Here is a 22,701-nt window from a genome sequence, read left to right as displayed (position 1 = left end):
AATCCAAGGTTAAATTCCTCCTCTATGCAGACGACCTGGTTCTGCTGTCACCTACTAAAGAGGGGCTACAGCAAAACCTGGACCTGCTGGAGTCGTACTGCCAGACTTGGGCCCTGACAATAAATCCCCAAAAAACCAAAGTCCTTGTGTTCCAGCAAAGATCCAAACATCAGGGACCCAAAATAAATTTCACAGTAGGAACAACCAAAATTGAACAAACCACCAACTACACATACTTGGGCTTAAAAATCAGTTCTACGGGAAACTTCAAACTGGCTGTGAATGAACTGAAAGAGAAAGCAAGAAGGGCTTTCTATGCCATCAAAAAATCAATCCAAATAGAAATCCCAATTAGCATTTGGCTCAAAATTTTCAAATCAGTAATTGAACCAATTGCACTCTATGGCAGTGAGGTATGGGGACCGCTAACTCAACAAGAATTTGCAAAATGGGACAAACACCCAATTGAGATCCTACATGCAGAATTCTGTAAAAGTATCCTCCGGACTCAAAGGAAAACAGTAAACAATGCATGCAGGGCAGAACTAGGCCAATATCCATTAATAATCACTATCCAAAAAAGAGCCACCAAATTTTGGAATCACCTACAAATGAGCAATCCCCAATGCTATCACTACAACGCCCTGAAATGCCAAGAGCTGACCATAAAGAAGAATACCCTCAGTCAACTAGTCCTGGGACTCAGTGAAGTAACTACTAACAATACTAACAATAACCAGCCCCAGGACAGTGACAGGGTAACACAAAGAATTCGACCCAACACAATCGTCGCTAAGCAAAAGGAAAAATATCTGACATATTGGGCAGAAACAACAAAAACCCAAAGCAAACTCAATTGCTACTTGGCCCTAAACAGACAATACAACATAGCTGATTACCTGACCATGGTAAAGGATAACAAACTGAGAAGAACCTTGACAAGGTACAGACTTAGCGAACATAGCCTAGCGATCGAAAAAGGCAGACACAGGCAGACCAGGCTGCCAAGAGAGGACAGGATATGCTCTCACTGCAGTCAGGGAGTGGTGGAGACAGAGATGCACTTCCTCACAGCTTGTGGAAAATATCAGGGCATCAGGGAGAATTTCTACCAAAAATTCTCACAAATATGCCCTGATTTCAGAAATCTGAATGACAACCAAAAACTCCCATTCCTACTGGGAGAGGAGAGAAGCTGTATAACACTGGCGGCACACTATGTTACAGCTTGCCATGAACAGAGGGACAACCAGTAAACTAAGAAAAGAATATATATAAACAATGCGAATGTATATTTATACACTCAGGGATATACCTGTTTATACACTGTATGAATAGAACTGCGTTTATGTGCTAAACCATAAATGTATTTTGATGCTTTGGCAACATAAGATGTAACTTATCATGCCAATAAAGCGATTTGAATTGTGAATTGTGAATTGGGTCGGAGGGAAGAGAAGGGGGGGGTCGGAGGGAAGAGAGGGGGGGGTCGGAGGGAAGAGAGGGGGGGGTCGGAGGGAAGAGAGGGGGGGGTCGGAGGGAAGAGAGGGGGGGGTCGGAGGGAAGAGAGGGGGGGGGTCGGAGGGAAGAGAGGGGGGGGGTCGGAGGGAAGAGAGGGGGGGGGTCGGAGGGAAGAGAGGGGGGGGGTCGGAGGGAAGAGAGGGGGGGGTCGGAGGGAAGAGAAGGGGGTGGAGGACAGACACAGAGTGGGACAGAGAGAAAGGGACAGAGAGAGGGGTGAGGGTCCAGACGCGTGTCGTCCGTTCCCGAGAAATGAGCGGCGGCCACACTTTGGAACAACACAGGTGGAGGCGCAGCTCGTGTACAATGGCCGCTGGATGGAGGCTAAAGGAATTTTTTTTTTTTTTTTTTTTAAATTCAGAAAATTGTTTAGAGCCAGAAAAAAATACGGGAAAGTGATGTTGAAGTTCCAGTTACATTTTGCTAGGTGTTGCTCCCTTTTTAAAAGAATCTATCAGGGTTATTTAAATCATGTTATGGGAAAGGGAAAAAGTTTGTGTCCCTGTTTGTACCTCAGAGTCTGAGAAACACTGAGGGAACAGCAGCAGAAAAAGAACAAACAACTTCTCCAAAACTGATCCCAAATCATCGCCAAGGCTGGGGATAGTTAACCTCACCGCCGCCTTAGGAAGTTTAACCACTTTATTCACTTTCTTATCTGAACTCCGCTTGGAATTAGAATTTATTTTATTATTTTTCGTTGTATGTTTAACGACAGCGTTCAAGAGGGAAAAAGAAACTTGGAGCAACTTCTGTCAAAGCTGCAATGATCTAGAAAGAATTTTAAAGATTTTTTAATGAATTTTCACAAAAAGAATGTGAAAAACACTTTCCCCCCTCCACCCTAAGTTTTGGAGATGATTTTGGAAGAAACAGAAACAAAAATCAATTTCCCCCTCATCTAAACAAGTTTCAACCCTTGAAGTTCAAATGCTTTTAAAGAGGTTCTGAAATGCTTAAAACATTTAAAAATTGAAATTTCTCAATAAATTTGATTTTGAATGATTGACTGAAGTGAGTCGCTTTACACAAACATGCAACCATGCTGTTGGAGGGGGAGGGCAGGGGAGGATATGTAGGAGTTACATATTACTTTTTATTGAGTTCTTTAAAAATATCATTAAGACATTTAGGAAGACAACCAAAAAAGGGGAAAAACAAACCATTTTATTTTGTCTGTCATTCTATAGTCCTATCAAGTCCCAGGAATAATGTAAATATAGATTTCCTCTTAAACGTTTAGTGGAGTGTCAATAGAAACATGAGTTATGTAATGATGTATAAAAATTGCAGGAAGCTACTTTAGAAGAAATTACTATTTGTTTATTGAGAAAGACACAGAAAATACTTCGATTAAACTGATAATGTACAATTTTGATTTGGTATAAATGTTTGAAATAGGAGGTTAAAAATGGAGAGTACAGGAAACTCTTTTTTATCTGGCACCGACGGGACCGGCGTGGTGCCGGTTGATCAAAAAGTCCGGATTACAGAGAGGTATATTTACCAAGGTACGACAGCCCCGTACACGGCCACAGGTGCAGGAGCCCCAGTTACACGGCACTTGTGCAGGAGTCCCGGGTACACGGCCACAGATCCAGGAGTCCCTGTTGCACGGCCACAGATCCAGGAACCCCAGTTACACGGCCACTAATATATAGTAAAACTTACCTGAACCTACTCCTGAATTTTGCCGGTTAAGAGAGATTTCCGGATATTTAGGTGACGGTTAAAAGAGGGTTTCCTGTACAATGAAGTTTGTTTCCCACTATATCATTGGGAAGTACCTAAAATAATTCAACATTTTTCATGATAATAACAGGGATTAATATTGTGGAGAATGTTTGAGAGAAAAACAGTAGAAGTGAAATTTGTAAATTAACATCTTTACATCAACATATTAGGAAACATTTCCAAGTCAGTCTGATTGATTCTCCTGTCCAGGAAGATGAATGTTTATTTCTGTTAAATCATAGCTTTTCCTGCTTTTTGTTTTCATTCGGTGATGTAAATTGTGTGTGTTTTTCTGCATTTGCAGATGAGTGCTTCATTTGACATGTTACATGGGTGGGGTGGGGTGGGGGGGGGGGGTGTTGCTGGTTCAAGAAGACAATGTTAATGGAAGTGATTGAAGTTGGAAATATGGATACCCGTTTTTGTTCAATTCTTTTTAATACTGTGAACGAAAAAACTACGCTATATATTTGTTGGCTGTCTGGTTGCAGTGATTAATATTCAATTACTTATGTGGGCGTACAGCACGTCAGCACTATAGGAAAGCCACTGCTCCTGCTGCTTGTGCAGCCATTGCTATAGTGACATGAGGGATGGGCTAATATGCTGAAAACTTTCAAATTAATACAAATTGCACAAATAGTTACGCCTCTTTCAGCTCACTTTGGGCTTTTGGCTTGTTTGTCGATGCATAACCGTGTAACTGAGTGACGTTTCTGAAGTGTTAATGTATTATTATGTAGTTCTTTTATATCTCAGTCATTTCTGACAAGTAATTTTTTATTAAATAGCGTTCGTATATGATGAACTAAAAGCTTTTAATTAATTCTACCGTAAACAAACTTGCAGAATGGGCATGTAAATGACAAATGAATTTCAATATAGATAAATGTGAGGCGGTGCATTTTGGTAGGAGGAATAAGGAGGTGACCCACTCTTGGAAAATAAGAGTCTAAATGGGGTAGAGGGGCAAAGGGATCTAGGGATATAGATTCACAAATCATTAAAAGTAACAATGCAGGTTAAAAAAGCCATAAAAGTGCAAATAAAGCACTGGGACTCATTTCTCAAGGAATAGAATTCAAAAGCAGAAAAGTTATGTTAAACTTGTATAGAAACTTGTCTGATTGTCTCAGGATTTGAGACGGTGGGGTGGCAATATGGCAGTACTGCATATATGCTTTTAAGTGGGTGCTGTTGATGTCGTTTTAAAATTTGCTCACGGGCAATAGGGTCGCGCTCAAAGGAGTTCGTGGCCCGCTCAGTACAAAAGAAATTAGAGGGAACATTGCTTAGCTCAGATAAATTTTTCCTAGTAAGGTATTTATATATCTGTAAATGAAATAATTGTATTCTAAGATATCCTTAAAACCTATGTAATGTTTTACATAATCAAAGCATTAAAAATTCATATACCAAGAGGTCATTGTTGTCCATTGCTCTTTCAGTACATATATAAATGATCTGGACTCAGATGTACGGAGCACGATATCAAACATTTCAGACAACACAAAAATAGGGAGCACGGCTAACGGAAAAGGATTGTAAGCGGCTTCAGGAGGACACAGATGGGTCAAATAGATTTTGAATGAAATTCAATGCGGAGAAATATTACGTGATTTTGGGAGGAACAATTAGAAATATAGAAAAATAAGAGCAGGAGTAGGCCATTCGGCCCTTTGAGCCGGCTCCGCCATTCAATATGATCATGGTTGATCCTCTATCTCAATACCATATTCCCGTTCTCTCCCCATACCCCTTGATGCCTTTTGTGTCTAGAAATCTATCTATCGCCTTCTTAAATATATTCAGTGACTTGGCCTCCACAGCCTTCTGTGGTAGAGAATTCCACAGGTTCACCACCCTCTGAGTGAAGAAATTTCTCATCTCAGTCCTAAATGTCCTACCCCGTATCCTGAGACTGTGACCCCTCATTCTAGACCCTCCAGCCAGGGAAACATCCTCCCTACATCCAGTCTGTCTAGCCCTGTCAGAATTTTATACGTTTCAATGAGATCCCCTCTCATTCTTCTAAATGCTAGTGAATACAGGCCTAATCGACCCAATCTCTCCTCATACGACAGTCCTGCCATCCCAGGAATCAGTCTGGTGAACCTTCGCTGCACTCCCTCTATGGCAAGTATATCCTTTATTAGGTAAAGGAGAGCAAAGCTGCACACAGTACTCCAGGTGTGGTCTCACCAAGGCCCTGTACAACTGTAGTAAGACATCCTTGCTCCTGTATTCAAATCCTCTTGCAATGAAGGCCAACATACCAGTTGCCTTCCTAACCGCTTGCTGCACCTGCATGTTTGCTTTCAGTGACTGGTGTACAAGGACACCCAGGTCCCTTTGTACATCAACATTTCCCAATCTATCACTATTTAAATAATACACTGCCTTTCTGTTTTTCCTACCGAAGTGGATAACTTCACATTTATCCACATTATACTGCATCTGCCATGTATTTTGCCACTCACTCAACTTGTCTAAATCGCCTTGAAGCCTCTTTGCATCCTCCTCACAACTCACAATCAGACCTAGTTTTGTCTCATCAGCAAACTTGGAAATATTACATTTGGTTCCCTCATCCAAATCATTGATATATATAGTGAATAGCTGGGGCCCAAGCACTGATCCCTGCGGTACCCCACTAGTCACCACCTGCCACCCTGAAAAAGACCCATTTATTCCTACTCTGTTTCCTGTCTGTTAACCAATTTTCAATCCATGCCAGTATATTACCATCAATCCCATGTGCTTCAATTTTGCACACTAACCTCTTATGTGGGACTTTATCAAAGGCCTTCTGAAAATCCAAATACACCACATCCACTGGTTCTCCCTTATCACATCCCGACGATGTGTTCGGCGAGTCAGGCGGAGGCAGCGCAGCGCAACAAGCAGCAGCAGCAGCCACGACGACCCGCTGCAGCACGTCGGCCGGCAGCTCCGTGGCGGGAAGCTCGCAGTCCGACAGGGAGGAGGGGAGCCGAGCATGGTGGCCAGAGGTCAGATCGTGAGCGGGAGAAGCAGGCCACCACACGTGGAGCCGGCAACAGTGCGGAGGAGGCCGCGGTGACGAGGACGGAGCGGCTGAGGGACATCGTGCTCCCACTGCCACTGGAAGCCATTGAATTGACTTTCTGAACACGGCGCTGTAAGGATAGCCGACGTGTCCCTACAGGGAGTAAGCATTCCATTGTACTTGTACTAGTACTGGTTACATATGGCAAATAAACTTGAATTGAATCTATTCTACCAGTTACATCTTGAAAAAACTCCAGTAGGTTTATCAAACATGATTTCCCCTTCATAAATCCATGTTGACTTTGTCTAATCCCGTTGATATTTTCTAAGTGTCCTGTTATCACATCCTTTATAATACTCTAGCATTTTCCCTACTACTGATGTTAGGCTAACCGGTCTGTAGTTCCCTGTTTTCTCTCTCCCTCCTTTTTTAAATAGTGGGGTTACATTTGCCACCCTCCACTCTGAAGGAACTGTTCCATAATCTATAGAATTTTTGAAGATGACAACCAATGCATTCACTATTTCCATGGCTACCTCTTTTAGTACTCTGGGGTGCAGATTATCAGGCCCTGGGGATTTATCAGCTTTCAGTCCCATTAATTTCCCCAGCACTTTTTTTTCACTAATACTAATTTCCTTTAATTCCTCCTACTCACTAGACCCTTGGTTTCTGGGAAGTTATTTGTGTCCTCTTCCGTGAAGACAGAACCAAAGTATTTGTTTAATTGCTCAGCCATTTCCTTGTTCCCCATTATAAATTCTCCTGTTTCTGACTGCAAGGGACCTACATTTGTCTTCACTAATCTTTTTCTTTTTACATACTTGTAGAAGCTTTTACAGTCCGCTTTTATGTTCCTTGAAAGTTTATTCTCATACTCTATTTTTCCCCTTAATCAATCTCTTGGTCCTTTTTTGCTGAACTTTAAACTGCAATCCTCAGGCTTGCTACTTTTTCTGGCAACTTTATATGACTCCTCTTTGGATCTAATACTATCCTTAATTTCTTTTGTTAGCCGTGGTTGGGCCACTTTTCCTTGTGTTTTTGCGCCAGAAAGGAATGTATAACTGTTGCAATTCATGCATTCGTTCCTTAAATGTTAGCTATTGCCTATCCACCGTCACGCCTTCTAATGAAGCTCCCCAATCGATCATAGCCAACTCACTCCTCATACCATTGTAGTTTCCTTTGTTTAGATTTAGGACCCTAGTTTCGGATTGGACTTCTTCACTTTCCATTTTAATTAAGAATTCTATCATGTTATGGTCACTCTTCCCTAAAGGACCCTGCACAACAAGATTATTAATTAACCCCTTCTCATTGCACAATACCCAATCTAGGATAGCCTGTTCCCTAGTTGGCTCCTCAACATACTGGTCTAAAAAGCCATCTCATACACATTCCAGGAATTCATCCTCCACAGTATTATTGCTAATTTGGTTTGGCCAGTCTATATGTAGGATAAAGTCACCCATGATTACTGTAGTACCCTTGTTACATGCATCTCCAATTTCCTGTTTGATGCCATCCCCTACATTACTACTGTTTGGAGGCCTATAGACAACTCCCACCAATGTTTTCTGCCCCTTGGTGCTTCTTAGCTCCACCCAGACTGATTCTACATCTTGATTTTCTGAGCCAACATCCTTTCTCACTATTGCTCTGATTTCATCCTTTTTGCCTGTCCTTCCTAAATATCGAATATCCTTGGATATTCAGCTGCCAGCCTTGGTCACCCTGCAGCCATGTCTCTGTAATCACAATTATATCGTATCCATTTACATCTATTTGTGCTGTTAATTCGTCTACCTTATTACGAATGCTTCGTGCATTCAGATAGTGCCTTTAGATTTGTCTTTTTAACATTTTTAGACATCTTAACATTTTTTGTACTATGGCCCTATTTGTCTTGTTACCATTTTTTCTTACGCAGACCCTATATGTTAGTGCACTCCTTTGTTTGTACGCTCCGTCCCTTCCTGACACAATCTGGTTATCCTTACCCCAATCACTTTCCTGCATTGCTTCCCTGTCTTTTCTCTTTAGCATTCTAGTTTTCTCTGCACTGGGACCCTCCCCCCCCCACCCCCTATTTAGTTTAAAGCCCTATCTACCTCCCTAGTTATTCGATTCGCTAGAACTCTGGTCCCAGCATGGTTCAGGTGTAGTCCATCCCAACGGAACAGCTCTTTCCCCAGTACTGGTGCCAGTGCCCCACGAATCGAAACCCACTTCTCCCACACCAATCTTTGAGGCACGCATTCTTCTCCCTGATCCTATTGACCCTGTGCCAATTTGCTCGTGGCTCCGGTAATAGTCCAGAGATTATGACCTTTGTGGTCCTGCTTTTTAATTTAGTCCCTAGCTGCTCAAACTCTCTCAGCAGAACCTCTTTCTTTGTCCTACCTATGTCGTTGGTACCTACGTGGACCACGACAACTGGATCCTCCCCCTCCCACTCCAAGTTCTTCTCCAGCCCAGAGATGTCCTTTACCCTGGCACCAGGTAGGCAACATAGCCTTCGGGACTCACGCTCCCGGCTGTAGAGAACAGTGTCTATACCCCTAACTACACTGTCACCTACTACAACCACCTTCCTTTTGACTCCCCCCACTTGAACGGCTTTCTGTACCACGGTGCCGTGGTCAGTTTGCTCATCCTCCCCGCAGTCCCTGCACTGGTCCACAAGGGTTGCAAGAACCTCGACTGAGGCTCCTGCAATACTACCTCCTGGATCCCCGTACCTGCCTCACTCGCAGTCACACCCTCCTGTCCCTGACCACATGTCAATTCTAAAGTATTTAATCCAAGGGGTGTGGCTGCCTCCTGGAGCAAAAGGTCCAGGTAACTTTCTCCCTCCCTGATGTCTCGCAATGTCTGCAGCTCAGACTCCAGCTCCTCAACTTGGAGCCGAAGTTCCTTGAGCCACAGACACTTACCGTAGATGTAGTCGCCCTGGACAAAAATGTCCACAAGCTCCCACTGGAGGAAATATACACTAAAAGGCAAAATTTAGTAGAAGGTAAAAGAGACATAGGGGGCTGAATTTTATTGGGGATGGCAGGTTGGGGACGGAGGGGGTGGACTCCGAGGCAGTTGGGAATCCCGGGAGGCCAGGTTTCCCACAGGCCCTGCCGAGTTTAGCGGCACGGCCTGATTTGCACGGGAAGCCTTTGTTTCCCACCCACAGCCAGCCAGATTTAGAGGCTGGCTGACTCCGGGCGAGGAGGCCTGCAGCATTAGGCCACACAGAGGAGGGAGGGACAGGTCGCGTGGGGGCTGGGGGCGGCGGCAGCAGCTGGGGGGGTGGGTGGGTGTGTGTGTGTCTGAAGGAATTGTGGGCCAGGAGCAGCAAAGGGAGGGCCAGAGGAGCAAAGGGGGGGGGGGGGAGGGAGTGGCAATGAGGCCTTGTGGGAGAAATCGGAGGCCTCATGGGGAGGTCACTGATCATGAAGTGGGGGGGGGGGGGGGGCGGGGGGGAGGCAAGCGAGCCTGGATCCAGGAGGTAAGTGTAAAGGCACTTACCTCGTTTTCAGCAGTCCTTGCCGTGCGAAATTCTACCCTTCGTGTTTCAAATTCACCCAGGATTACAAATATCTCCAAGGTGTGCAGCGTTCCTCAAACCACTGCTCTCGCCACATCGCGAGATCCACACTCAACGCCATGCATTGCCACATCAACACTCTCGATCTCTCTCTTCAGCACTCTATCTCAAAGCTGTCCTACATAGAAACATAGAAGATAGGAGCAGGAGTAGGCCATTCGGCCCTTCGAGCCTGCTCCGCCATTCAATGAGATCATGGCTGATCATCCAAATTCAGTACCCTGTCCCTGCCTTCTCCCCCTATCCCTTGATCCCTTTAGCCTCAAGAAATATATCCAACTCTTTCTTGAATATATTTAATGAACTGGCCTCCGCCGCCCTCTGTGGCAGAGAATTCCACAGGTTCACCACTCTCTGGGTGAAGAAATTCCTCCTCATTTCAGTCCTAAATGGCTTACCCCTTATCCTTAGACTATGACCCCTGGTTATGGACTCCCCGGCCATCAGAAACATCCTTTCTGCATCTAGTCTGTCCAGACCTGACAGAATTTTATAGGTTTCGATGAGATCCCCTCTCAATCTTCTAAACTCCAGTGAGTATAAGCCCAATTGACACAATCTCTCCTCGTACGTCATTCCTGCCATCCCAGGTATCAGCCTGGTGAATCTTCGCTGCACTCCCTCCATGGCAAGAACACCTTCCTCAGGTAAGGCGACCAAAACTGCACACAATACTCAAGGTGCGGTCTCACCAAGGCCCTGTACAACTGCAGCAAGACATCCTTGTTCTTGTACTCGAACCCTCTTGCTACGAAGGCCAACATACCATTTGCCTTCTTAACCGCCTGCTGCACCTGCATGCTTACCTTCAGCGACTGGTGCACAAGAACACCCAGGTCTCTTTTCACTTCCCCTTCTCCCAATCTATTGCCATTCAAATAATAATCTGCCTTCCTGTTTTTATCACCAAAGTGGATAACCTCACATTTATCCACATTATAGTCCACAGTTCCATTTCATCCTTCGCCTCATTCAGCGCTTCAACAAAAAACTTTTTTTCTTCCTTTCAGATGTCAAGGATCACAAGCTTCAACAACTCTTGGACACCAACACCCCTCCAGAACCTTCTTCCCCTTCACTTTCCTCTGACCACATCCCTTCTTCCAATCTCACCCCGTCGTGTTTTCACTATCCCCTCTGACCTTCCTCTCTCTGACCCCGAACGATCAGTTATCAGCAAAGGCTTGAACTTCATCCCTTACGCCCCCATCTCAATGAATTTCGAGCTCGGCACAATGCCGAGCTCTTTTTCCGTCGCCTTCGTCTCCATGCCCACTTCTTTGGCCAGGAGTCTTCCCCCCGCTTTCAGAATTCTCGTTCTACTTGGACCCTTCCCTCTGGCCTCTTACCCTCTCTAGATCTTTTCATTGCTAACTGCCAGCGTGACATTGGCCGTCCCCATTTCTCTGTTCCCCTCACTCGCTCCAACCTACCTCCTTCTGAACTTGCAGCACTCCATTCTCTACGATCCAGCCCCAACATTGTCATTAAACCTGCTGACAAGGGTGATGCGGTTGTTGTTTGGCGAACCGACCTCTACCGTGCGGAGGCTGAATGCCAACTCTCTGACACCTCCTCCTACCTCTCCCTGGACCATGACCCCCACTACCAAACATCAAGCCATTGTTTCCAAGACTGTCACTGACCTCATCCCCTCTGGAGAACTTCCCCCCATGGCTGTCAACCTCATAGTCCCCCAACCCTGCACAGCCTGCTTCTACCACCTTCCCAAGATCCACAAACAGGACTGCCCTGGTAGACCCATCGTTTCAGCCTGTTTTGCCCCACGGAACTGATTTCTTCCAATCTCGACTCTATTTTTTTCTCCCCTTGTCCAGTCTCTTCCCACCTACATTCGCAACGCTTCCACCACTTTAACAGTTTCCAGGCCCCAACCATCTCCTTTTCACTATGAACATCCAATCCCTCCATTCCCCCACCAGGATAGACTGAAGGCGCCGACCGCTTCTTCCTTGAACAGAGGCCCAACCAGTCCCCATCCACCACCACTCTCCTCCGCCTGGCTGAACTTGTTCTCACATTGAACAACTTCTCCTTTGACTCCACTCACTTCCTCCAAATTAAAGGTGTTGCTATGGGGACCCGCATGGGTCCTAGCTATGCCTGCCTTTTCATGGGATATGTGGAACATTCTTTATTCCAGTCCTACTCCGGTCCCGTCCCTCACCTCTTTTTCCAGTACTTTGATGACTATCGGTGCCATTTCCTGCTCTCGCCTGGAACTAGAAAATTTCATTCACTTTGCTTCCAATTTTCACCCTTCCCTCACCTTCACACGGTCCATCTCCGACTCTTCCCTTCCCTTCCTGGACTTCTCTGTCTCCATTTCAGGGGATAGGCTATCAACAAACATCCACTATAAGCCCACAGCTATCTGGACTACACTTCCTCCCACCCCACTCCCTATAACGACTCAATTCCATTCTCCCAGTTCCTCCATCTCCGCCGCATCCGTTCTGACGATGCCACCTTCCATACTAGTGCCTCCGATAGGTCTTCCTTTTTCCTCAACCGAGGATTCCCCTCTACCGTGGTTGACATGGCCCTCGACCGTGTTCGTTCCATTTCCCGCACATCTGCTCTCACCCCTTCCCCTCCCTCCCAGAACCACAAAAGGGTTCCCCTTGTCCTCACCTTTCATCCCACCAGCCTCCACATTCAACGCATCATCCTCCACCATTTCCGCCACCTCCAGCGTGATCCCACCACCAGACATCTTCCCTTCCCTTCCCCCCCCCTTTCAGCATTCCAAAGGGACCGTTCCCTTCGCGACACCCTGGTCCACTCCTCTATCACCCCCAACACCCCTTCCCCTTCCCACAGCACCTTCCCGTGCAAGCACAGGAGATGCAACACCTGCCCTTTCACCTCCTCCCTTCCCACTGTCCAGAGCCCCAAACACTCCTTCCAGGTGAAACAGCGATTTACTTGTACTTCTTGCAATTTAGTATACTGTATTCGCTGCTCACAATGCAGTCTCCTCTACAATGGGGAGACCAAACGCAGATTGGATGACCGATTTGCGGAACACCTCCGTTCAGTCTGTAAGCATGACCCTGAGCTTCCGGTCACCTGTCACTTTAATTCTCCGCTCCACTCCCACTCTGATCTCTCCATCCTCGGCCTCTTACACTGTTCCAACGAAGCTCAACATAAGCTCGAGGAACAGCACCTCATCTTTCGATTAGGCACTTTACAGCCTTTTGGACTCAACATCGAGTTCAACAATTTCAGATCATAACCTCAGCCCCCATGTTTTCTTTTCTCTCACAAGGCAGCTGCTGATGATTCTGCCATTGTCATTTACACCTCATCTAGACTCATCTTTTGTTTCTTAACTTGTTCGATTACCATCTCCTTTTGCCTTGCACCATCATCCCTTTTGTCTTTCAATCTCTCCTGCCTTCCATCCTATCACAAACCTTTCTTTTGTTCTTTCCTCCCCTCCCCCCTTTCCCTGCCCCTACACTTGCTTAAGTATCTGTTATTTCTCCAACTTTTTCCAGTTCTGAAACGTTAACTCTGTTTCTCTCTCTCCACAGATGCTGCCTGACCTGCTGTGAGTTTCCAGCATTTTTTGTTGTCCTCTTAAAGGGGAGGTGCAGTTGTGGCTGCAGCAGTTGACAAGACTTCACTCACGACCTCTTTTGTGAACCGAAGACGTCTCATGCCCTGGTCGTCGCTGAAGTTGAGGTAAGAAAATTGCTCACTGAAGACCTCTAAAAGAGTTGCAAAATGGCAGCGGTGGCTTCAAATCAGCATTGCACACTGATTCGCGTCATGATCTCACTGCTCTGCATGCTGCTGGTGGTCGTTAGATGTGGGCACGCAAACCCCTTTACTAGCATGACGTCCTACACACTTCCCATTGGAAATGTACATCTTGGACACCATTTTGAAACCTTAGGTGGCGGCGTAGTGCCTAAAAAGCGGACACTACACAGCCCAATTTAACCCCCAGAATGCCCTATTAGAAACAATGATGGAAGCAGAATGCATAATAGCTTTTTAAAGGGAAGTGGATAAATATCTGAAGAAGAAAAATTCAATAGCTGGGGAAATGGGATTAATTTCTGTTAGTTCTGTCAGAGACAAGGCACAGGCACAGTGAACTGAATGGCCTCTGTAAAATTCTCCGATTCTATCATTCTACATCTCACCAAACTTACGAGTTTTAAAAAAATAGAAACAGAAAATGCTGGAAATACTCAGCAGGTCAGGCAGCATCTGTGGAGAGAGAAACAGAATTAACGTTTCAGGTCGATGAACTTTCATCAGAACTGGAAAAAGTTAGAGATGTGACAGACTGGGGAAACTAAACGCAGATTGGATGACTGCTTTGCGGAACACCTCCGCTCAGTCTGTAAGCGTGACCCCGAGCTTCCGGTCGCCTGTTACTTTAATTCTCCGCTCCACTCCCACTCTGACCTCGGCCTCTTACACTGTTCCAACGAAGCTCAACGTAAGCTCGAGGAACAGCACCTCGATTAGGCATTTTACAGCCTTCTGGACTCAACATCGAGTTCAACAATTTCAGACCATAACCTCTGCCCTTATTTTTTCACATGGCAGCTGTTGATGTTTCTGCCATCCCCATTTACACCTCTTCTAAACCCATCTTTTGTTTTTTTTACTTGTCCCATTACCATCTCCTTTTGCTTTGTACTATCATCCCTTTTGTCATTCAATCTCTCCGGCCGTCTATCCTATCACAGACCTTCCCTTTTGTTCTTTCCTCCCCTCCCCCTTTTCCCTGCCCCTGCACTTGCTCAAAATCTGTCACATCTCTAACTTTTTCCAGTTCTGACGAAAGGTCGTCGACCTGAAATGTTAACTCTGTTTCTCTCTCCACAGATGCTGCCTGACCTGAGTATTTCCAGCATCCGCAGTATTTTGCTTTTATTTTATGAGTTTTTAAAATTGTTTTATGCTTACTTAAATACTTACCAATTGTACCCATTTGTAGCTTTAATGGTCTCTTCAAAATCTAAAGCATTTTCTGGGTGTTTTTTTGCAATTTAGGGAAAAAGAGAATAAAATATGTGAACACACTCTAAAATCAATTGTCTGTAATATCTCATTTCTAAGCACACTTTTTGCTATATTATGAAATTAAGTCACTTAATCCACTATTAACTAATATTGTGACCAACAAATTCTAATACGGACTTACTTTCCTCTTTAAATTACTATTTTATTTACCCAACCCAGCTTTGTGAGGTGTATTGTATTGTTTAACTGTTAAATACAAATGTTCACTGTTCATTTAGGTGGGTGACAATCAAAAATCTTCACACAAATACAGTGAAATCTTAATTTTTTGGTGTTTTAAGAAAAGATTTTGTAACAGTTAACGGTCATAGATTTGGTGCCATTTACCTATAATCATGACAAGACTGAATCTATGGTTTCACAATTTATTAAAATATTTCACAAAACAAATTTGCCCTTGATGTTTCTCATTTCCTAATTCTGATTTCATTGTGAAGTGGCTCAATATGAATGCAGGACATTGAGGTAAAGCTCCTTCACTGTTGATTCCCACTTATTGTAATTTTTTTTTGCTGATAAGTTTAAAAAAGCAGTAATGGTTTTCTGTTTTATTCTATACAAAGAAACCTTTAAAATAGTTTTTTACCGATTTCCACCAATCCTGGTTTTTTTTCTGGCTTGGTAGATCAGTATAAAATGATTTCTGCCCATTTCTCACCTTGAATAAGAAGGATCTTCCATGCTCCTAGTGGATCCTGATATGAGCATGTGTCACACTAGTGATGCCATCATGCACATTGTGTGCATATGTCATCATGCAACATGCATGAAGTCACTGGCACATTGCGCACGCATCCCGGGACCTGATTTCAGTCCCAAATTCTGGAAGTGAAGTCAATTGAGGCAAGCAATTTAGTGATATTGCTAATGGGCTATTTAAAAACAGAAGTAAAATTGAAGTATTGATCTTGTCAATCCCAAGCAACTTCAAAAGTTCTGGAAATTTCAGACTTGTCAAAGTGGAAATGAATTTACTAAAGAATATGAAATAAAATCTTTCAGTATTGGACCCTACAATGTAATATTATGGGAAGCCTCACATATTGGTAGTGTTGGAGCTTTCATGAAATACCACTTAATGGCCCTGATTTTGTGGTCAATATGGCGGAGTTCTCTCAGAAAAGGCCGCCATACCTCCAGAATCCGGAACTTGTGGTCTGCCATCGTACGCGTTGACAGACCATCCGTGCGGGCCACGAAAAAGTAATTGCTGGCGCAACTGACTGACCAGCAATTGCACACGGAAATGTTATGGTTGCTGCAAACAGGCGCAGGGCCTGTTTGCATCAGTGGAAGGGGATATCTCAGGCATTAAACAAACATTTGCATATCGTAACTTATACATATACACTGTATCAAATGAGTTTCTGCAAATATTGGCCCGGATTACAGTTTTAATGTCTAAAATTATCAGAAAATTAAATTTTTAGTGAGGTTGGTGGAGTGATGGTAATTACGAATAAAATTCCAGTTCTGTAAATTGTAATTAGATTAGATTTCGGGATTCCATTACATCTCATTACGGGATTCCCTTCGGAAATGATTAAAAGGGAATTCTGCTTTGTGATTGGAGGACTAGGCCCATGAGATCCCAGGTACACTTCTGCACCGCCTGCATCCCTGGAATCCGTGGGCCATTACGCTGCCCTCCGCCTCGCAGCCTCAGATCTCAAGTTTTCACAGCCTCGCCGCCAGGAGGTGGGTGCATAGTTTTTTTGCGGGTCGGAGGTGGCCTCTGACTGCAAATTTTGGCCCGTTATGTTTCAAAGCCTGAAAAAATATGAATGTTTAGATTTATCCATTATGGAGTGCATGGCAAGTTCAGATTATATAGAGTACATCACAAAGATTGTGTGTATTGCATGATGTTGCAAGAAGTACAGAAGTACAGAATTATAGGGAGCCTCACAGGATGATAGCATTGGAGCTCAATAACTGGCTTCATGAAACTTCATTTTACATATTCCAAAGCAATATCAAGGCCTGAAAATTTTGAATGTTTAGCTTTATCCCTTCACAGTGGCTCAATGACTACTTAAAATGAACCTAATGTTTTGGCTAAAGTAACGATGGGTTCAGTGATGTTCAGAATAATAACTGATTTTCTCCAAATGTACCTTGTTTCTTGGGGCTCTAATTTTTCACCCTGATTTTCAGTGCTAAAAATAAAAACTGAAAAAACACACAAAAAAACATGCATTTCAAATCAATGATTAAAACTAACTTTACAGGTCATTAACTATAAGCACATACCAAACGTTCTTACCTTTCACTTCAGGAGTAGCCCTCATTATAACAAAGTCAATGCTGTCTATTTTTTCAACTGGTCTGTGAAACATAATTCCAACAAAGGTAAGGTGAAAAGTACTCCCTGCACCCAATTACACTTGCATTTTCCAGTTGTTAGCACAAAATAAAATATTTAACTAATGCATATTTAATGAATGTGTTTTACAAAAACATGAACTGATGCTCAAACTGTTATTTAATCACTGTACATTAACCATGAGTGTCTATATTATTTGTGTGTATTTATGGTTGTTACAAAAATAGAAATGTTTTTACTTCTTTTATTTTTAAAGCAAATGCTTCAAGTTAATGAGACTTGAGCATAAAAATTCAAGGCTGACACTCCAGTGCAGTACTGAGGGAGTGCTGCACTGTCAGAGGTGCCATCTTTCGGATGAGTTTAAACCGAGGCCTCATCTGCTCTCCCAGGTGGGCGTAAAAGATCCTATGGCACTATTTCGAAGAAGAGCAGGGGAGTAATCCCCAATGTCCTGGCCAATATTTATCCCTCAATCAACAGCACTAAAACAGATTATCTGGTCATTATCACATTGCTATTTGTGGGAGCTTGCTGTGCGCAAATTGTCAGCCGCGATTCCTACATTACAACAGTGACTACACTTCAAAAAGTACTTCATTGGTTGTAAAGCGCTTTGGGATGTCCTGAGTTCATGAAAGGCGCTATATAAATGCAAGTCTTTTTTCTTTTTAATAGTGACTGTCTGACTACGCTAATACATTTTATCCTATTTACCTGTAAATATAACAAGATTGAATCCACTGTTTCATATTTTTTTCAAATATTTCATAGTTGAGAAGTGCTTTTGATTTGTCTGCATGCAACATAAGTTGCAGATCATTCAACTGGCTACTATAACTGTTCTGTCCTGTCATTTCTTTTATGTATTCTAGAACATCAGATCTAAGAACTCTTCCTAAAGAAAAACAGAAACATTTAAATTATACAACTCCAGAAAACTAGTATCCAAGTTAAAAAAAGTCAGCTATATCAAACTTAACACCATATTACCTACCTATTCTAAAAATACTAGATTTCAATTACAACTTTTGTTAAACTTGGTATTTATCAAATTGTCATTTTTTACATGACCATTGGTTATATGAATGCCAATCTTTTTATTGTTGAAAATTACATTATATATTGAAGGAATGTACACATATGCATCTTTCATCTGTTGCTATTTGATTATCCAAAGATATTAATGGAAACCTCCATCCAGTTCTCATTATTGTTAATAATTGCCATTCTATCAAAATAGAATTTATTGAGTCAATAATGAAAGATTCTCAAAAATAAATATTCACCTCCCCATATCCCAGAGAATTGATTTAAGATTCTTGTCCTCACCTTGAAGTCTCTCCATGCCTCGCCCTTCCCTATTTCTGTGACCTTCTTTAGTTGTATGTCCTTCCACAGATCCTCTGGTCGCCCAGCACTGGCCTACTTCTGGTTTCCCACTCTCTCTACTCCTTCAGCCACTTTGCTGTTACCGCCTGCATCTCTGCCTTGTCACCTTCCCTGCCCTGCCTTCAAAAACCTTAAGATCCTTCTCTTTGATTGTGCTTTTGCCCCCTGCCGACCCCCTTCACTTTTTTTCCTTCTGCACAGCAGCCACTCGCTGAAAATAAATTCCAAGACATCTCCATGTATGCAATGAGCACAAAGTAAATTGTTCTTCTTTTGCTTACTCAATAAATGAAATCTTTCCAGACCTTTGACTCCACTTGAAGTATCTTAGCAATCATAGTGAGACCTGATCATGTATGAAACTATATTACTTGATCAATTGGTATGTGCAGAGATGGTCTCATTCAAAAGAATGAGGATTAATAGTAAATACCATAGTGATAGAAGTGTGAGTGTATTTCTGCGCCTATAATTCTCCAGTAATTACAATGTGAATTTATCTGAGCTTTCAATTTAGTGTCACACACTCAAATCATAATCTCAGTTTATATTTGCATATGGTCTTCATTCAGATAATGAGTTTCACAAATCCAATACAGCCAGATTGCCTGTACAAGAGGTTGAAATTGCTTGAGGGTTGTCTACTTTAACATCACTGAAATGCATCTCATTATGGGCCAATGAAAGAAACACTAATATGAGAGATTCTGTGGATTGAACCATTTCACCAGCTCTACTGCGTGAAAATTGGAAACAAAAGAGAACACAGAATTTTTTTCACATCCTACCTGTATTATCAGGATCACATTTTTGGAAGATCAGTTTCACTATGTAATCATCAAAGGTCATGCTTCTATCACATTGATCATCTATGTCCATGGTTCTGGTATGACTATGTCCTGCAATGTTGTTTGTTCTCTAACTGTTAGTGACAGCCACTGAAGAAAAGTAGAATAAGGTAGTTAGTAATTTTATCAGCGCAATAAGTCTTGCTCAACTTATTGTGATTATTACATTCCAAACTTCATTCATTCAATTCCACTCAAGTGAATATCTGAACACTGAACATTTATCAATGAAAAGAGATTCAAATTTCTATTTAAAGTCATGACATACATTTTAGCTTTCAATTTTCAAGATCAGGTACAAGAGAGTTAAATATCTCCTTCAAATGCTTGCCTCTGGAAAAGCAAATAGTCCAGATAAAGCATGCATTCTGAAAGTCTTATCTGAGCAATTAGATACGCCCTTGCACATCCAATTGGTCCTTATTGACCCATTTCTAAGAAAAACAGCAAATGTGATGTCCAGCAAGGGATCAAAACCAGACCCTCAAAACCTCAGATTACCATCTCTATTATAATGATGTCAAAACTAATGGACAATATTATAAATGAGAAGCGACTGTACCACCTCAGTTGCAACAACCTGCTACCTAAAAACTCAATTACAAAGGAATGAGAAAAGGTAATTCAGCTCATCCAACTTGCTTTTGTCCTCCAGATTGTATATAGACCTAAAGTGACTATCTTTTATTGTATCCCTCACCCGCTATCCCTTTGCTGAATTAAGAATTGAACCAATTACTTTTAGAAACATAGAAAAATAGGAGCCTGCTCCACCATTCAATATGATCATGGCTGCTCCTCTATCTCAATATCATATTCCCACTCTCTCCCAATACCCCTTGATGCCTTTCCATACCTCTTGAATGCTTTAAATGACAAAGTCATTCCTCTACTAGGATGATATTAATTTTGTTCCTAAAAATGAATAGGGCTGATTTTCCTCTCCTTTACACCCAGGGAATGCTCATTTCCCAGGCACAAAGCAAAACAAAAGAGGCGGAAGACACTGTCAGTTCTCCGCCCCTTTGTGTAACCCAAGGATTTCTTGGGAAGTCCCCCAAGGGAGCAAAGTGGTTATAGTCCAAGGAGACGCAGCCATGCAAGTGAGGTGGGACGGGGCATGACCAACTCTCCTGTGTCATTTTCTTCCGCCAATGCCAAGTGGGCCCCCATTTTGAAGGGCGCACTGAAGAAATGGGCACTAGGCCCTGCACTCAACCTTCCTCCCATCCCCCCTCCTCTCAGCCTCTCATCCCCTTTCCTCTCCCCATCCACTTCCCCTCCCCACCCTGCTCCCATCCTCCCAATTTCTCCCAAAGATCACCTAATATGTTCATTAAAAAATCCTTATATAAAATCATGTTTATGAATGTGTAACTTTGAAGCAGGGACTGTATTATATTTGTAGCCTGTGGTATAATTATCCCACACCTTCTAACCCTCCAAGTGATAACCTCAAATAAAAACAGAAAATGCTGGAAATACTCTGCAGGTCAGGCAGCATTTGTGGAGAGAGAGAAACAGAGTTAACGTTTCAGGTCGATGACTTTTCGTCAGAACTGGAAAAAGTTAGAGATATAACAGGTTTGGTGCAGGGAAGGGGGGGAGGAGGAGGAGGAAAGAACAAAAGAGGTCTATGACAAAGTGGAAGGCAGGAGAGATTAAATGACAAAAGATATGATCGCACCCCACCCGGATTTGGACAAGTCATCTAATGCCGCGCGGGGTCTCCTCACCTCGGCAGGTCTTTGGCCCCTTGCTCCGAGTCCGAGGAGGAAGAGCAACTGCGGCCAATGAAGTAACCAAGTGTGCCGGCCTCCCTGTGTGACGCCGCCCCTTCTCGCTGCCCTCCAGCGCTGTGAGGTCACCCTGTGTAAACAATAGCCTCAACCTTTCAACTCACCGTCTAAGCAGGCGGGAGGGCGGAGTGTGAGCAACTCTCGAGCACATTCATGGCGAACACCGCCCCGACTGCAATGCGCTATCTGCGCCCCGTCGCCTTCAATCCCACACACAATGGCCTCGAATGTAGAAACATGTCCTTTCTGAATATTTCAGTATTAGCGCCCTGATCTCTTTATAAACACTTTCGTAGATTTGGTTTGGAGATTCACGACCAGACACCGGGCTGACCAAAAACAATGCTTTCCTAAAAATAAATCCGACACTGTTAAGTTGGTGAGCCTGTTTCCACAATTAAAGCGGGTCTCCTCTGAGGGAATGCATCCGAAATAAATGTTTTTTTTCAGATTTGATTTTTACAACACCTGACATCACGATGCCAGCGTACCTGGGTGCTGCTGAGTTATAGGACATCACAGAAACAATCCACCAGCGAGCGTGTGTGCTGAACCAGTGCTTTCTATTCAATGTCACCCCAGGAGCTGCCAACACACAGCTCTGCTGTACTCTACAGAGACTGCTGCAAAATAAAACTACATGATAGTCTACTCTCTAAGTGCCTATCTGACGCTTATACGACTTGCTTATAAAATCCAAGTTTATTAAAAATATATATATATATATGTGGCCGACCGTTTTTGGATATTTATTGAATGGGAGCAGAAACAAGCTCATATGCAGCATTTGCCTGTTCTTGTTTCGAGCACCGCTGATAACATCGGAATCCGCAAACGGGCAGATTCTTTTACCTCTGAATCACCTTTCTACACGTGAAATTAGTGTTTTCTAAAAGAAAATAGTGCAGGTACCGAGCGTAGAGCACTGTAATGTCAAGCTCATCCAACACATGCCACTCAACGTGAATGCCAATGGGTGAGATGAAAGTGTTTCACCCCATTGCAGTCCGCTGGCAAAATACTGCCGATGCTGGAAATCTGAAACAAAAGCAAAAAATGCTGGAAACACACAGCCAGCATCTCAAGAAGGGTCCATACCTGCAACGTTATCTTGTCTGTTCCCCCCAAATGCTGACCGACCCTCTGTGTTTCCAGCAGTTTTTCTTTTTGCGATGAAGATGGTTTGTCCATCATTGTCAATGCTAACAGCCTATGATTCATTTCCATTTAATACAGATTGTGGGTTCTCATAAGATTGTAAAGTCCGATTTTCATGCGGAATATTTTCCCATGAGTAGGACATTGGATGTCAGATTTGTTGTGTCGGTACCTTTCTACCTAGACACAATTAGAACTCAGAACCCAGAGATTCA

General features: G+C 43.3%; 1 protein-coding gene across 3 annotated transcripts in view; it reads right to left on the bottom strand.

Moving 5' to 3' along the window:
• LOC147115689 (inositol 1,4,5-triphosphate receptor associated 2-like) overlaps window positions 1-21,353 on the bottom strand; it is a 92,947-nt gene extending 71,594 nt beyond the window's left edge. For 2 of the 3 annotated variants that reach the window (XM_085990156.1, XM_085990157.1), the window contains exons 1-5: window positions 21,266-21,353; window positions 19,470-19,619; window positions 18,007-18,187; window positions 17,230-17,291; window positions 14,859-14,910 (exon numbers count right to left, since the gene is read on the bottom strand). In XM_085990156.1, coding sequence (XP_085846282.1) covers window positions 14,859-14,910; window positions 17,230-17,291; window positions 18,007-18,187; window positions 19,470-19,560 — 386 coding nt within the window. In that variant the 5' untranslated portion in view covers window positions 19,561-19,619; window positions 21,266-21,353. Of the gene's footprint in view, window positions 1-14,858; window positions 14,911-17,229; window positions 17,292-18,006; window positions 18,188-19,469; window positions 19,620-21,265 lie in introns of those variants that run through there. The other variant, XM_085990158.1, reaches the window with a different exon arrangement.
• Between the last annotated feature and the right edge of the window lie 1,348 nt (window positions 21,354-22,701).

Source organism: Somniosus microcephalus, chromosome 6, assembly GCF_052327205.1.
Source record: "Somniosus microcephalus isolate GS21.2 chromosome 6, FLI_Smic_1.0, whole genome shotgun sequence".
Lineage (NCBI taxonomy): Eukaryota > Metazoa > Chordata > Chondrichthyes > Squaliformes > Somniosidae > Somniosus > Somniosus microcephalus.
The sequence above is the reverse complement of the archived record's forward strand: the minus strand, read 5'-3'. Positions and strand labels throughout refer to the sequence as shown.